The sequence below is a fragment of the Cupressus sempervirens genome, chromosome 2, assembly GCF_028749045.1.
Source record: "Cupressus sempervirens isolate cs-2001-9-10 chromosome 2, ASM2874904v1, whole genome shotgun sequence".
Classification (NCBI taxonomy): Eukaryota; Viridiplantae; Streptophyta; class Pinopsida; order Cupressales; family Cupressaceae; genus Cupressus; species Cupressus sempervirens.
Window position 1 is genome coordinate 477,811,363 of NC_143119.1, and position 16,364 is coordinate 477,827,726.

Here is a 16,364-nt window from a genome sequence, read left to right on the forward strand (position 1 = left end):
ATACAGTAACACATTTTGGTTATTTGTGTTAATTCCTGATCTATATATGTACTTTCTGAATATTGGTGAAATAAACAAAGTTTTCTGAATTTCCTTGTATGCAAATTTGAGGGTTTCAAGTCGGATTAAGTTCTGGAATTTATATTGAATACTGGTTTTCTGTTCGGGTTTAAACCTGCACTTTAATAGCACGGGTTTTGGGAAAATATCCGGAAGCGGATACTACAATGGTATCAGAGCCAAGAATCCTGCCATCCTATGGAATCACGCAACATACAAGAATTTATGAAAAAGTTATATTGGGAGTTCTGGTTGCTTAAATGTGACTGGCTTGAAACTAGAGGACGAAAACCCTCAAGTTTTTGAGTTTCAAAGGAAGTTAAACATCACCCCAACCTTCCTATATTCAGCGCAAACAATTTGGGTAGAGAATCGACAAATAAAAGGGTTCAGGAAATTGAAGAAGGAGGTATGAGTTTTTTTAATGACTGGCAAACTCAAGTTCTGGGTTATTTTAGCTGCAAATATACAGGGTGGAGAATGGTTTGTTTTTCAGTTCAAGTTTAAAACGCAAATGTAGAAGGTTATATGACAAGTTATTGCAAAGAACAAGTGTTGAATACTGTGCATTGTAAGCACCCAAACGTGCTCCTCATGGGTTGAGTTACAGTCGTCATTTTCAGGCTCGAGCAAGAGATTCGTTGCCATGAACATTTGAGTATACACCACACTAGTCTGAATGAATGTGTGACTACGTCCATGATTAATAAAGGGGTCTGTGAACAGGAAGGTAGAGACTTGGGAGCCGCCGTCAGCAAACCCTCACGTTGGACGACCTTCAGATTACAGGTCAGGTGCAGTGTTTGGAAGGTGGGAAACCATCTGAATGAAGGCATTTTAACCCAACGCAAGTTACAAGAACATGAGAACGCATACCAGTTGCACAGTCGGCTTGGAGAATAGACGTGCATTGAATCTAAGGGTGTCGCGGGTGGCTTTAAACACGTCCAGGATAATACAATGGGTATCCACGTACAGATAGGTTGGATACGAGTTTGAATATTTCACAGTTTGAGCAGACATCTCACGTCATCTTAGTCGGGTTCCTCCTATCATCCAACATCTAATATTCTAGAAGTCGAACCTTGGCTTACGGGTTACCCAGGAGGGCAAACGGGCGTGAATGCACTGATTAATGACAGCATAGTGGGAGATTTCAAGATGCTAGGCCTATGCCGCTATAGAAGGCAATTCCACCTCGGGTACACGAGGTCATGGCTACATTGTGTTGGCTGGGAACATGTAACGACCTTGACAAATCATTGCATAAACAGTTCCAAGTTCAATCATTGCCTATTTTGATTTTATTGTAAACTCAGCTCAGTACGGTTGGAGGTCTAACAATTAGTTTCCCTTACTGTTGAAGTACGTATTTTGACAAAATAAAGCTATTTAAAAGGCATTCCTGAGCTTGCACCATACTGTTTGACATAATTCCGGTGTTATTGCAATTATTAAATTCTCTAACTCACCACAGGAATATACATAGAAACATTATTAAAACTTGCAAATGAACTATTTGACAAAAAATTCCTTCATACATAGATCAGCAGTATGTATTAAAAGAAAGCTCGCAGCCTGGGAGATATTCGCCAACGGCAAACCCATACCAGGTGGTCTCGAATCAAAGCTGACCATTACACCTAGGTGCCTTACTGTATTTATGTGTTTTGAGTAGTGTTCATAGCTTGCCTCTGACACCAGCACTGCAATTATATACTGTGTTTGGGTTTCAACGTGTTGAGAGGGATCTTTAAAATGTTTACGTATATCTCAATCATGAATGTTGCCTCTGTTATATAAATCTCTACAAACTGTTTGTTTAAATGCTTCCTCTAAGATTGGTACTACAGATACATAGTTTCATCCCGGTGTGTTGGAACGAAGAATTGATTTTGTGGAAAATGTTAAACTTCTTACCAAACCGACTGTGAATAGTATACTTTACAACACCAATGGCTTGAATATGATTGTTCGAATTCTATCAGCTCAGATACAGAAATCATTTTTCAGACTTGTTACAGTGACCTCCAAACATATCAGTTTTCTTGAAAACTTTTTGATAAAATTCCATCCTAAGGAAAATACAGCATTTGTTCCAAAATATAAGTGTAGAACAGTACAGTGGTATTGGACTAAGATAAAACTTACTTTCAAAATCCAGTTTGAACCTTTTATTGGGTTGTATAACTGTTATTGCTTAAACTCAGCCCCATAGTGTATAAATCTAACAGTGATTTGGAAGATTTAAGACCTTTTTGGTAAATGAAGCACATGGTATTTGAATGACAATTGTTTGACGCAACTCCTCAGTTTCAGTTTACAGAACTTGGACGGATGGGAATTACTGCAAAGACATTTTAGCAGTCCAAACAGCAACCTACATTATTATTGCACAAACTAAAACATCATAACAGCAAGCTTGCAAACTGCTTAACAAAATTGCAAATGGGGAAAATATATGGCTATAAAAAGGTCAAGAAAGACATTCGCAGCAGCAATTAGGCCAAAATTTTCAATCCGATATGAGGACTGAAATAATGCACATATATGATGAATACAACAAATTCCCTCCACAGATTCAGAAAGAATTGTCTTTCATGGACTATGTTGACTTTCAGCTAGAGCTACAAAACAAGACGGTTATGATAAGAAACAAGTGCTATGATTTGGCTCGAGATCTCCTTGCAAAGGACAGATACAGAAATTTGTATAGAGATGATATCAATCAAATTGATAGTAGTTCTAATAATGGCACAAGTATACTAACAAGTAGTTCAAATTGATAGTAGTTCTAATAATGGCACAAGTATACTAACAAGTAATTGGGAGACAGAAGTATCTTATGGAGTTGTTTACACTAGTCCTTCTGATGAGCAGGTTAATGGCCCATGCAGTAGAATTGACCAAACCCCCAACGTTGGCAACTCCAACATCTTATTTGGTGACATAAAAATTAACTTGGATGAATTTTATGGTGACACCAGGCTGGAAATTATTTCAAATTTTGAGGAGCAAACGGACAGCGATGTTGGCAAGACAGATGATCTAGCACACGTTGAGTTAGAGGATATATCTGAAAATGTTGTTTCCCAAGGTGCTGAAATATTAGAAAATTCTATGGAGAGCAACCCACTTGTGTTTGAAGGAGATGGTCAAAAACAATTTTCACTCCTTGACTTATTCGATATGCTTTTGGTCAAAGAGGACAAGATTGTCGAAGTGTTGACAAGAATGTATGATTCTTCCAAATTGGTTGAGGATCTCATACGGAAGGTTGTGATAGAAGAGAGACATGAGAATGTATGTGGCGTCACAAGTCCTCTTTTACATACTATCTTTGAAACGTTGAAAATGATAAAATATGAGTACTTGCAACTATTAATGGATAGAGATCTAGCAATAAAATTTGAAAGGGACAAGGTGAGTGAGGTAGATGAGCTATGTTTTCAATTGAGCTTAACACATTATTCCATCCACCAAGCTAAAAATCAAACAAGTGGGGCAGCCACTTATAAAAAAGATGACAGTGGTTCAAGGGCACAAGAAATCACGCAAATCATTGAAGGAATTCATAAAGTGGGTATATGTGAAGGCAAGTAATGTGATTCAATCACGTATTTCCCGTTTGAGACTTTTTATGGTGAGAAAACTTTTATGGATCAGCAAGTTGATAAGTCTGAAAATTTTGAGTTTTATGATAGCAGCTGTACATTTTCACAGGAGGAAAAGGTTAGTGATACAATAAGTGAGGATAATTCAGAGTTTTCAGCTAATGGTGAACCATCCTTTTATAAAGACTTTGACATAAGCGAGAGTACTTATGGTGTAGGAAGTTCAAATTTATCCTTAGCATGCTCTGAGGGAATCTTCAGCTTGCCCAGAGTTTTATCACCTAGCTCTTATGAGATGGCCATGTCCTACTTGTTGATTGGTGATTTTTCTTGTTGGTATATTTCCACTATCAGTGATTTGCCTGTGTATGTTGGTAATATATTCACTGATTCTATTTGGCCTTCTAGGGTCAACGAGTTATTTGCAGGTGAGTGGGGAGATCACACATTACCCTACGTTCCACATGAGGTGTCTACATTTTTTATTCAGCAGGGTATTGAAGACAGTGTTAGCATTCATGATGTTGGTGTATCACCAACCACTCTTTCATTTACCCAAGATCATGTTGATTGGGTAGCCAGGAATCCAGGTGTTAATAGTATCTTACATCTAGTGGATTATGTTGTGTTGCTACATAGTCACATGATTATGATCTATGTGTTTCAACTTTCTAACATATCAGAGTTCCAGAGATTAGGATTACTCCTTTTTCACCAAAGTGATATGGTGGTGGAGTCGGATTGGCCAGATCTATCATTGACATCAGAACAGGTATTACAGGAGTGGTACAGTGGTACAAATATTTCAGGAACTAGTCAGTGGTATCTTAGACAACGCACGAGTCCTCACTTGGGATCTAGGTGGAGTACCCCTAGGTATTGCTTTTCATCAGGGAGCTAAGAGGAGAGTTTGGTTGTTATCATCTTGGGGTAGATATTGGTATATTGTTGAGCTCCCATCTTCACTTGACAGTCAAGACTCGCATAGTCACTCATGGAGTGAGGCCTTCATGCTGACTGAGGGTTTTGGCACACAGAGCAGTAGCACATGGCAATTGTTGTATCTTTATGGTGAGATTTGGGATCCTAGCATTCAGTTATTTGGCACAATGATTCCTATTGTACTGATTTGCCATTCGAGATTTGGGATTATTCATGCCAGGTTACATCAACTGAGGAGTAGAATCTCCTTCTCAAGGCGAGTATGAGATCCTGGCATTTGGTTTCTGCAGGTATGAGCGGATTGCTTGAGGGCAAGCAATCTTTGAGAAGGGAGGCATTGTAATGTCCCCTTTTTCTGAGAAATTATAATTCTGTGTGTTGGCTCGCTTCGCCTAGGTTGCAGGGGTGGAAAGGTTCTTTATAGGGTTCAGTTCGAGGTTTGGCCTAGGCATTTCCAACTTCAGACCCATCGGAGTAGTTTTGGCAGGTTGTTCGGATACTTACTATTTTTAGTAAGTAAACAGAGCACAGTATTTTAGGTACCTCAATGTTGCTTTGGAAGCGTCTCGCCGAGAGCTTTCCAATGAGCTATTGCATGTGATTATCTCAGTTCATTTGGTCAACTATTTTAATGCCTAATAATTATATGGTTTCCTGACTAAATGACTATTAAAGTCATTTAACTTGTCACTTTATTTTTAAAAGTTACTATGTTCACTTAAGTGACTAAAGGACAAAAAAGGTGTTTTATCCCACATTGCTTAAAAGAGCATGCATCACATTGGGAAAAGTAATAAAGGTACAACAGACTCCACATGGGATGATATATGAAGATTATAATATTCAAAACAAATATTAACCTGGGAGCTGGAAACAATTGCTGGTTATTTCTTCTAAGACGCAAACCCTTGAAGAAGCATTTGAAGGTTGGACACAAACCTAGCCTTCTTACAGGTTTCATCTACATTGCCAGTCTGACTATCATTTATGTTTATAAGATTGGATTACTTGAATTGTAGCACGTTATTGTATTGTTTTTGTATAATATAGTAACACATTTTAGTTATTTGTGTTAATTCCTGGTCTATATATGTACTTTCTGAATATTGGTGAAATAAACAAAGTTTTCTGAATTTCCTTGTATGCAAATCTAGGGGTTTCAAGTCGGATTAAGTTCTAGAATTTATATTGAATACTAGTTTTCTGTTTGGGTTTAAACCTGCACTCTAATATCACGGGTTTTGGGAAAATATCCGGAAGGGGATACTACAGTCATCATGACCTAGACACTCTGCAGAGTGAGGAAACACCCAAGGGAACTTCTTTTGACTTCACCTTATCCAAGTATATCTGCATTGGCACCTAGTTTTGAAAGCAATATGCATGGACAGAGATAAGAGGATGAACAACAAAGTATCACAATCACTAATTTATCAATACCATCTGAATGGCTACCAGAGCAACAAGAAGAGAAGAAGGTAACGAAAAAGAAAGAGGAAAAGGAAGGAAAAGATCAAATGGATGAGCAGCCATCACAAACAGAGTCAAGGAACAGAACAAAGAACAGATAAGGGCAGCCAAAACAAACAGATAGAGATCTTACAGACTCCTACAAAGGAAACTGGTAAAGACACTCCAAGCACATCTAAGTCACCATTTGAGATTCTGTTTTCCATTGTGACTGGTAACGCACCTAGCTTCATAATGGATGAGCAGCCATCACAAACAGAGGCAGAACAGAGTCAAGGAACAGAACAAAGAACAGAGGAGAGCAGCCAAAACAAACAGATAGAGATCTTGCAGACTCCTACAAAGGAAACAGGTAAACACACTCCAAGCACATCTAAGTCACCATTTGAGATTCTATTTGCCATTATGACTGGTAAAGCACCTAGCTTCATAATTGATGACATGGATATGTACAAGTATATTCAGCTAACTGCTTTCTCACCTTCCAAGATAGAAGAGAAGTCTAGCAAGTTGAGGAAGAATGCTCAAAATGTTTTAGAAAAGGTAACAGAGAAGTTACCAAGTGCAATTCCATTTCCTATTCAGATCACAGAGAAAGATGTTGAAAAGAAAACTGACAAAGTGATTGAGGCTTTTGATGATCACTTTTCAACACTTAAGGAGGCAAAAAAATGAAGGTACAGGCATAATATGATGCAAAGTTATTCAATATAGTATGTGACAATATTAGAAATGACTTGACTGTATTGGATGTTTTTATCAAAGAAATGAGAAGATGTGTATTAGAGGGTGAGGATTTGTATGTGAAATGTGCTTTAGCACATAAGTATACCCAAGGCATATCTAAAGCAATTAAGGATAAGTTGAATTAGAAAGAATGATTAAAGAATTCAAGAAACAGGATGCAAAGATTATTGAAATTGAACAAAGAATCAGTAAGGCACATGATGAGTTGAGGTTGCTAGAAAATGACAGAGAAAGAATCCTAAAAAGATTCAACTTGCTAAGAGAAGACCTAATTCTGAAAATTGATTTCGTGTAGAAGGACTTGGATACATTGTTAGAAGCAAAGGCATCCTATGAGAAATTTACTTATCCAGACCTGAATGCAGCAGAGGTAGCAGCCTATGGATTGTGTGGAGTAACAAGCATTGTTGAAGCTGTCAGAAATTCTTGGGACACAGAATTTGAAAACCTGAAGAAGAATTTTCTCGACTGCGTAACACTTTTGAGCACACATTCAGCTTGAAGAAGCAGAGGAACATCTACAATTATGTCATGTACATAGATTTTGACTCACCTTTGTTATTGATGTCAAAGGGAAAGTATATATTAGATATGTATAATGAACACTTTATAAGAGCATAATCTAAAGGGGGTCGTAGTATATGAGATGGTATAGCTTTGATCCACATTTTTTAATCTTGTTTTGGCCACAATTTTGCAAAATGTGAAGACTCACAATTTTGAGAGATTTGCAATTTTGAGATTTTGTCATTCTTAGCCAATTTTTCATATATTGCCATCAATGCCAAAGGGGGAGATTGTTGGCAATTTGGCTAGGGTAAGTTGATAGGTTTGTCATTTATGGAAGCATATCACTCATCTTGAGATGGCGTAACTTAAGGATAAGTTTGGTGTTGGTATACTTAAGAAACTCACCAAGTACAATGAAGAGCAACACGGAACAGTTAGAGAGTTTTGTCCAGCGAGCTTCACTGAGAGCACATGAAGTTATGTGGACTTAAAGGAATGTAGTATGGACACCATAGTACACACATGCAAAGCCGCAAAGAGAAATGTTGAGTGTTGAGAGAGTTATGGACAGTTTAGCAAAGACAGGTTTGATAGGACAGAACAGGATAAACAGAAAAGTATTGGCATTTTGGTGAAGGAATTATTTTGGCTTGGCAAGATAATTACTTGACAAGGTTGGGACAACATACTAGATGTTAACCCACATGTGCTAGAACCTAATTTGAAGATTTGGAAACATGCAAGGCAGCACACGGTCGACTACACCAAAGACTTTGATATAAAAGACTTGTCCTTTTGTTTAGCGAAGTATTGCATTGTATTGTAATGATATAATGTTTATATGCGCACTTTGTATGCTTGGTATAGATGCGAATTTGATGTACTAAGCAGAGAAGAGCATTAGTATGATTGTTTTTATGAAGAGGAACTACAAGGACTGATTAGATATTGAAGATATCACCAACAGCCAAAGGTTTTTGTATCTATCTCTATAGATAGCTTGTATAGTTGTATATGCATGTTTGGGCAGTGGGCCCAGCTTGTATTTTGTATTGTCTTCCTTTCAACTCCTAACAGGGTTAAGGCTTCTAACAAGACCTAGTCCTCTAACAAGGGCAGATACACTATACGGATGTAACAGAGTCCTAATAGGGTCAATATCTTTGACAAGATACCTTTGATTATTGGATCATTTTGTGGGTACCATCCCCACTGGGGTTTTCCCTTGGCCAAGTTTCCCTAGTCAACAAATAATGGTATTATGAGTTTCATTGTGTTATGCTTATGTTTACTTTTCAATTTGATCATTTATGCAAGTTTAATGAATGTTAATGATATCCACAGTTGGGCAAAAGTTTGTGGAACACTGATTCACCCCCCCCTGCCCCTCTCAGTATTTCCCTATTTCTAACAGTGTTTTTTGGTTTGATCTTTAAACAACAACTTTGGTAGGTTTGATCTTTAAACAACAACTTTAGTATATACCATGTGTTGTCTGGAAGATTCTTGAGTCTCAACAAAAGCAAAAAAAATCTAGTTTTTATTATTTGGTCATATTTTATGACATATTTGGAAATTAAGAAATGATGAATATTTTCAATGGTAGAGTTAGGCACCATTTATCACAAATATTGCTATGTAAGTACAAGTGATTCTTAAGCTGGAGGAGAAAAAAAATTGAAGCTAATTAATGAAGGTGCTACAGAGAAACAAAAAGGAGGTAGTCTATGGATTCACCTCCACAAATCAGCTGAGGAGAAAGACAGATTTGACATGACACTGAATCAGTCCATCGTGCAAATAAGAGAAAACGGAGAGAAAGAAGGCAGAGCAATGTGATCCCAGTCCATGCTATCCCTGTTGCAGCTTGCCCACCTGTTGCTGATCCCCTTCCTAAAACAATGGAAACGGTGCACCCGTTAACCATTTTTGTTAGAGGCAGTAGAATCCTTCAATAGTCAAAAGGTCCAATGAGGTGGTCAGCATAGTTTTGAAAGAAGTACTAGTGTCATCTGGACAAGAAAGTTTATTTTGACGTAACTATCTACATGCTGATTTTTGTATATCTTGCTCTTACTGTTGCATGGAGGCTCCTCTATGTATTGTATATGTTGGATATCCATAAATTAATGCTGTTGTAATTTTTGATGTTATTCAACTTAATAGAAAAAAAAATTAAAATTCTGAACTATCAATTGGCATTTAATATGTCTTTGGCATTTGGCATTGATAAATAGTGAAGTAGCATACTACCAAATGATTTAGTCTTACACTTAAGTATATTTCTTTATATTTTTTGTATATAATACATATACATGTACCTGAACTGACGTACCCAAACCCAAAAAAAATTCGCCCGTAGCCACATACAGGGTTGTTGTACCTGTACTAACAACTTAGTCTATAGATGATTGAAAATCAACATCATGCAAAAAAAATCATCTTGGATCTGATCCTATTTAATGGATAAGCAAGAAGCAAATTGTTGTTGATTTCTCATCCACCAAGGCTGAATAGGGTTCTTATACCCGTACTGGCAACTTAGTCTATAGATGATTGAAAATCAACATCATGCAAAAAAATTCATCTTCGATCTGGTCCTATTTAATAGATAAGTAAGAAACAAATTGTTGTTGATTTCTCATCCACCAAGGCTGAATATAGTATCGCACGACACATGCGAGGCAATTTGCTTGCATCACATTCTAGTTGATATGGATATTTTAGAGGACTAGCCGCCAATTCTTTTTTGAGACAATCAAGGGGTGTCAAAGCTTGTTACGAGTCCAATTTTCCAATGTCATTATATTTGTCAGCAGGTGATGCAACACCACAATGAGCTCCAGAGTTGCCCAACCGATGCACAAAATGCTGATATACTAAACAAGCCCATTGGCAAGGTGAAAATTGAATTGTTTTTCAGGGTATATTTGGTGGACAAATGTACTGAGGGGAGGAATGTTAGCAAAGTACATCCTCCCTATTATTACCATTCCTTTGTCTGTCATTATTGTTTCTACAAACTTTTGTTATTACTATTTCTGCCAACTACCATTTCTCAATGTTATTCATGTTTTGGTTGCAATAAACATTAGGACAATAGGCCTTTTAATCTATGTTACACGGAAACGTGCTTCCTATCCCTAGGGGACTCATTTTTGTCCCCAGAATGTTTCAGGGATAGAGGGACAAAGAGGAAACGTCCACTAGCCATCGCCAATTTTAAAAAAAGCAAGAAACCCTAGGAAATGTCCTCTGACATTTGGGGACGACAATCCGTCCCCGAAATAAGTGTCTCCAAAATTTTAAAAGGATTTTCGATGTTAAAAAATAAATAAAAACACTTTTTAAAAATTTAAATCCATGCCCACGAACGATAAAATTCATGATTGAAAATTTAGCAATGAAATTCATGATTATTTTTTCTTAAAATTTCATAAATTAAATCAAAATTATTAAAATTATACATATGATATTTAATTCAAGTTATTTAATATTCATCATAATTTACAAATGCATAAAAAATTATTGAATAAAAATATGTTATAATTATAAATTTTAGTTAGGCAAGAGCCTACAACACAATGGTAAATTGTGAGCCTCTTATCGAAGAGGTATTGGGTTTGAATCTACTTGCAATCACACTTAATAAATTATAATAATAATTAATTACAACACATAATAATTAATCTTGGCTTCGGCCGCTTACCGATCAAAAAAAAAACAAAATTATAAATTTTATTTAATAGCTTAACAATTCAAGTTATATATATGTGTGTGTGTGTGTGTGTGTGAACTTTAAGGCCGTTGAGTTTAGAATTTAAACATTCATTGGATCTGTGTCACAAGGTTCGCTGAATTTTCAGCATGAGGTTCGGAATTCAGCGAATCTATGAAAAACAATGGAGTTTGGAAAAGTTCGTTTCAAATTCGTATAGTTAAAAGTAGCTCGGCCGCCTTGTAAAAACGTAGAACTTTTCTTAGTTTTTTCATTTAAATAGCCTCCATTAGACTAAAACACATCAATGGATGGATGCCTAGGGCAAATATTTTCACAATATTTTCCGCTACTGGCAAACTCCATTGCTGGGAAATCATCAATGTTGCTCCTCTAGTCGTACGTAGCTAGCATTTCCAACTGTGGCACCTAGCAATCATCTTCATCGCCCATGGCTATTGGCACTGCTAAAACTTGTCACGGTTCCTTGGCAAGGTTAAAAAATCTCCAGCGGTATTCATTCGCGGACGCACAGGTAGTCCAACTTTAATTTATGTAACATTATGTATCATTGTATTGTTTCATTTTTCAATGTCTTTTGTATTTTAGTTTTGTGGGTTTAAACATTTACATAATTCATTTATGTATTAATTATTGTTGTTTTTATTATTTTAAAAGTAAAATTTTTATACAAATATTTTTAAAATTTGAATATTTAATATTTAATGTATTTTATTTATTATTAATATAATTTATGATTAATCTATAAATAAGTAGATTGAAGCATTTTTAAGTTTTATTATTTTTAGTTTGTTTTGCAAACCTAGATTAAAAAATTAATATATTGTTATTTTTATAGCTTAATTATTATATTTTATTAGTTTATTTTATTAGTTTGTATTTGAAGTTTGATATTTTAAAATAGAAACTAGCTTTATTTTAATTTATTTTTAAAATTTGTAATAGAATTTTAATATATCTTATGTTAATTAAAATAGTATTTAGTATTTATTTTGTTTTTTGTAATTTAGAGTTAAAAGTAAAGAATCATATATTTTATTTTAAAGTTCTTTTTAAAAAAAATTGAATTGTTTAGCCTTATTTTGGATCATACAAGTGGTAATTGAATGGCTCTCAAAAGATCAAATTCTAAAGTTCCTAAATTTGTAATAAAAAACATCTTTGTAATCATCCTTTCACATGTTTCTTATGGTTAAGATCTTTATAAATGTAGTATCTTTTTGTAATGATTTCAAATCTCTTTTCTCATGTTAAACTATTTGGATTATTTATCATATATTTATTTATTTTTAAATTTTGTAAGGCGAATTTAATGCCGATTTTTTTCAGACTTTTTTGACCTTGTCGAACTTCATCCGAATTTCATAGTTGTCGCACTCGAATTCAAACTCGAACCTTGTGACTTAGCATTGGATCATCCATTTCTGCTAGAGGGAGAGAGTGACTTGTATGATTTTGAGCCTTTGGATATTAGACAGCTAGAATGAGGCTTAGTTTCATAGGTTGTGCCTATAGCCGTTATATTTTGATGTTTGAGACTTTTGAATACATGTTTGACACATTGATTTCGAAATTTTTATTGATAGACCATAGTTTTGATGTTTGAGACTATTGTTATAATGTCATTATACTGATTTATACTGTCGATATTATCATTTATGTTGTTATACTACTGTGTAACTCCTGAATGGGTGATTTATTTGCATATTTCCCTGTTAATTATCAGTTATTGCCATATCTATCTCCTATTCTTTATCTCTATCTATAATATCTTAATATAGATTGAAAAATTCACACACACACACACACACACATGTTAAAAAAATTGTATAGTATTGTGTCGTGTCCTCCCCTATTTTTGGTTCTTTAGGAAACTTCCCGAGAATGCACCCCTTGTCATTTCCCATCCCTGTCCCCGAAACGCCATGGAACATAGATTTTCCTCCCTGCGCTTTCATAGCAAGCAACCAACAGAAATATCCTTCGCCAACAAAATGTGTATGAGGAACTTTACAGGCATTAAGTTTTAGCTTATCTTGTTGGATTCGTCAATTTTCTCATCCATGACAAAGCAAGTTAATTTGATCAGCTTCTACATATATTCAGGGTTTTTTGTGGCCAAACGTGCATGATACAAAACTTTCATTAGCGGATTCTCATAGGTCATTTGGATGGCAAGAAAAAATGCAGTATGCCAGCATTTTTGAGTTTGTATTACTGTCCATGACTGTTTCTCAAGTGCTATTTTTATTCGTTCCTCATCGGGCTGGATTGAATGTAAAAAAATTATCTTACTTTAATTAACAATAAGTTTGTCAGTAAAAGAGCAATACAGAATAACTTTTGATACAAGATATCTTTTGATAAGAACAATGTATAAGACAACACAGATGCAACCTTAGGTGGGGCAAATAAATAAGATACCTGTGTGTAAGAAAATGAAACCAGCCTAGAATTCCCAAGCCAGCGCAGTCCTCGGATAGCACTGTTGTGTACAGAAAATGATGTTGCAACAGCTGTGGCTGCCACATCAATTACCTCTATACAACCACCCTGAGTAGCCAAAGCAACCAGTGGAACAGCAATTGCCTGACCATTGCCGCCTCCTTTTAATTGCACAGTTTTTTGTTATATTTTAAGCACATATCTTTGTTAGAATATTGATATTGAAGCAACAACAATTTTGACAAAAAATTGTAAAGGCACTTAGTATTGCAGACTGAGAAATGTTTAAAAAATACAAATCATGAATGTCAGGTAAACTCACCAACAGAAGTAGCAGTCAAGGAAGGTGCTGGTACTGCGACTGTAGTTATAGTAGAGGAAATAAGATGAAGCTGGCCAAACAATTTAAGCTGAACAAAAGGGGAAAAAAAGGCATAAGGTATATCACTAGATGGATTACTGAATTGTTTTTTTCTACACAAACAAATTTGTGCTTTTGCAAAAGTATATTTTTAGATCTGAAGGTTTTCATAAACATAGGTACAGTTAGATGCGACTTCCAACATGTAGATAAATGACCCAAATAAATCCTAAGGGAAACAAATATAATTACACAAGTGAGAGAAAACACATGAAAAGATCTGCAAACATTTACTAAACTGGGAACATATAATACACAATGGCAGCGAAGTGTAACCCTTTAGCATGAGCAATCTTGCAAACTTTTAAAATCCCTAAAACATACAAATAAATACCTTAACACATTTCCATTTATATTCTTGCATATGTACAAGACTGTTATTTTAACATTCACAAATTGTTAAATTAATATGCTCACGCGCACACAAAGAACTGCACCCCTTATTATCTATCTTGCCATAATTACATGGTATCTTGCCATAATTACATGGTATCTTGCCATCCAATGCATGAAATGAGAACTACTTTATTTTGACATTAAAGAACACATTCTCAAAGTAGGTCCTTATATTATCATGTGTATCTGAAGCTAGGAATAAAGATTTTCCATCAGAGGATAATCAATCACGTTTTCAGAGTAAGCAATGAAAACAATTAATCGTACCCATAACAGCATAGCATCTTTTTTTAGCCTATAATTCCTACATGAAAAATATATATTGCCATACATATTATGGTTCAATTTGTAGTCACCATAGGAATTTGATGCCAACTCCAATGAAGTGATTAATAATTCAATTTATGTCTTGAAGGATTCATGTCTTTGTGTGTTTTGCTTTTGCAAACAGTGAGCAGAGATATCTGATCTTTCTGTGTGTAAATTGGACTGAATGAAAGTTGGGAAGAATATGTTTCAGTGTCAATGAATTGATACTCTTCAATTAGTGGAAGGGGAATTTCAATAGACTGTGTACAGTAATAGTGGTTTGTGAAGATGAGAAAAATTTACAGCTTTAAAGATCAGTATCATTTCTCTTTCTGATATTGTTTACTTTGTATAAAAGGTTGGTGCCCTATAGTAAAGAAGTCGGTGCTTCATTTTGGAGTAGGCGCTTGAAAGAGAGTCAAGGCTCTCCAAGACTTGTAGCTCACTTTTGAAAACTGGGTTGGAGCCCATTTTCTTTAGTCGATGAGTACCATGGTTTTTTACCCGAAAGGGTTTTCCACGTGATAAAATTTCTTTCTAGGTCTCTATAGTTGTCAATTTCTCAGTCTCACTGGTTTTAGTTTTTTCAAATTGTTAAAATAATGATTCAACTCCCACCCCCAACCCAAGTATTTTATGTTTGTCTTTCAAGAGGCTCCTTGGTCCTTACTTAGCTTCACTGCTGTTATTATACCATATGTCCTGCTATAGTTAAGTGCCACTTATTCTTTCATTCATATCTAAAGTGCAGTCAATGTTGCTACCCACTACCACAGATTCAATGGCCTGTTGCACTGATCTTTCTTCTTGGATTAGTGATACTATTTCCAGCATTCTGCATCAAAGTGGGGTATTTATGTCAAAAATGTCAAAAAGTTTCTTAGAATCTTCACAAATAGTAGTGGTAATATTCTTACATTTCCCACTACTACCCTTGCTTGGGGCTACACCTTGTTGAAAGATTTCCCAAGTGCATCCTTCCTATTCATCATGACATAACAGACTTGGGCATATTTTTTATATGCAATATTAGGTTTAGCCATGAAGACTTGGATTCTGATGTCAGTGTGAAGGCATCCAAGGTACTTTGCTACAACCATACAGTCTTGTATTGCTCGCCACTTAAATAAATTACATAGTCTTTCCTCAGAATTTATAATTTTATATTGCATAGAGCAACTATTTTTGGATTAAGAGTGTTTAGAATTGGCAGCTGGTTATTTTATGACAGTAATATCATTTATATTGGTAGGATTTAATATTGTTTAACTTCGAATATTCTTTTGATAATCAAGCTTATCGGAACCATTGTTTTAATTCTTAATGCACAGTATATATAGTTGGTTTATTTAAGTGACATAACATTTGTAAATTGATTGTCCACATTGTTCAATGTTCTATTATATGCGTTATTCTGTTTGTAGCTAATGATACTATATAATCATTACCTTTTCTCTTGTCAATAGGGGTTTGAGGTACACAAAACAAACACGAAGGAACATCATGCTAGAGCACACAATACAGCAAAAGGGCAAAGGATTAAATATGAAACTGGGTCTCGCATACATTTTTTCTTAGTTTCTAATGACCTTTTGTTTGCTTGTGGATAAAGAAGAGCTGAGGTTTCAGTTTAGCTTCTAACTAGGATCATTATGTGGTGTTATTTGTATGCTTACTCTCATTATGATTCTTAATGTTCTTTACACAAAGG

General features: G+C 35.3%; 1 protein-coding gene across 4 annotated transcripts in view; it reads right to left on the reverse strand.

Annotated features, from left to right (window-relative positions):
• LOC149573106 (Transducin family protein / WD-40 repeat family protein) overlaps window positions 1–16,364 on the reverse strand; it is a 258,800-nt gene that overhangs the window by 219,967 nt on the left and 22,469 nt on the right. For all 4 annotated transcript variants that reach the window (XM_089814285.1, XM_089814284.1, XM_089814286.1 and 1 more), the window contains exons 4-5: window positions 13,850–13,937; window positions 13,507–13,688 (exon numbers count right to left, since the gene is read on the reverse strand). In XM_089814285.1, coding sequence (XP_089670411.1) covers window positions 13,507–13,688; window positions 13,850–13,937 — 270 coding nt within the window. The remainder of the gene's footprint in view (window positions 1–13,506; window positions 13,689–13,849; window positions 13,938–16,364) is intronic.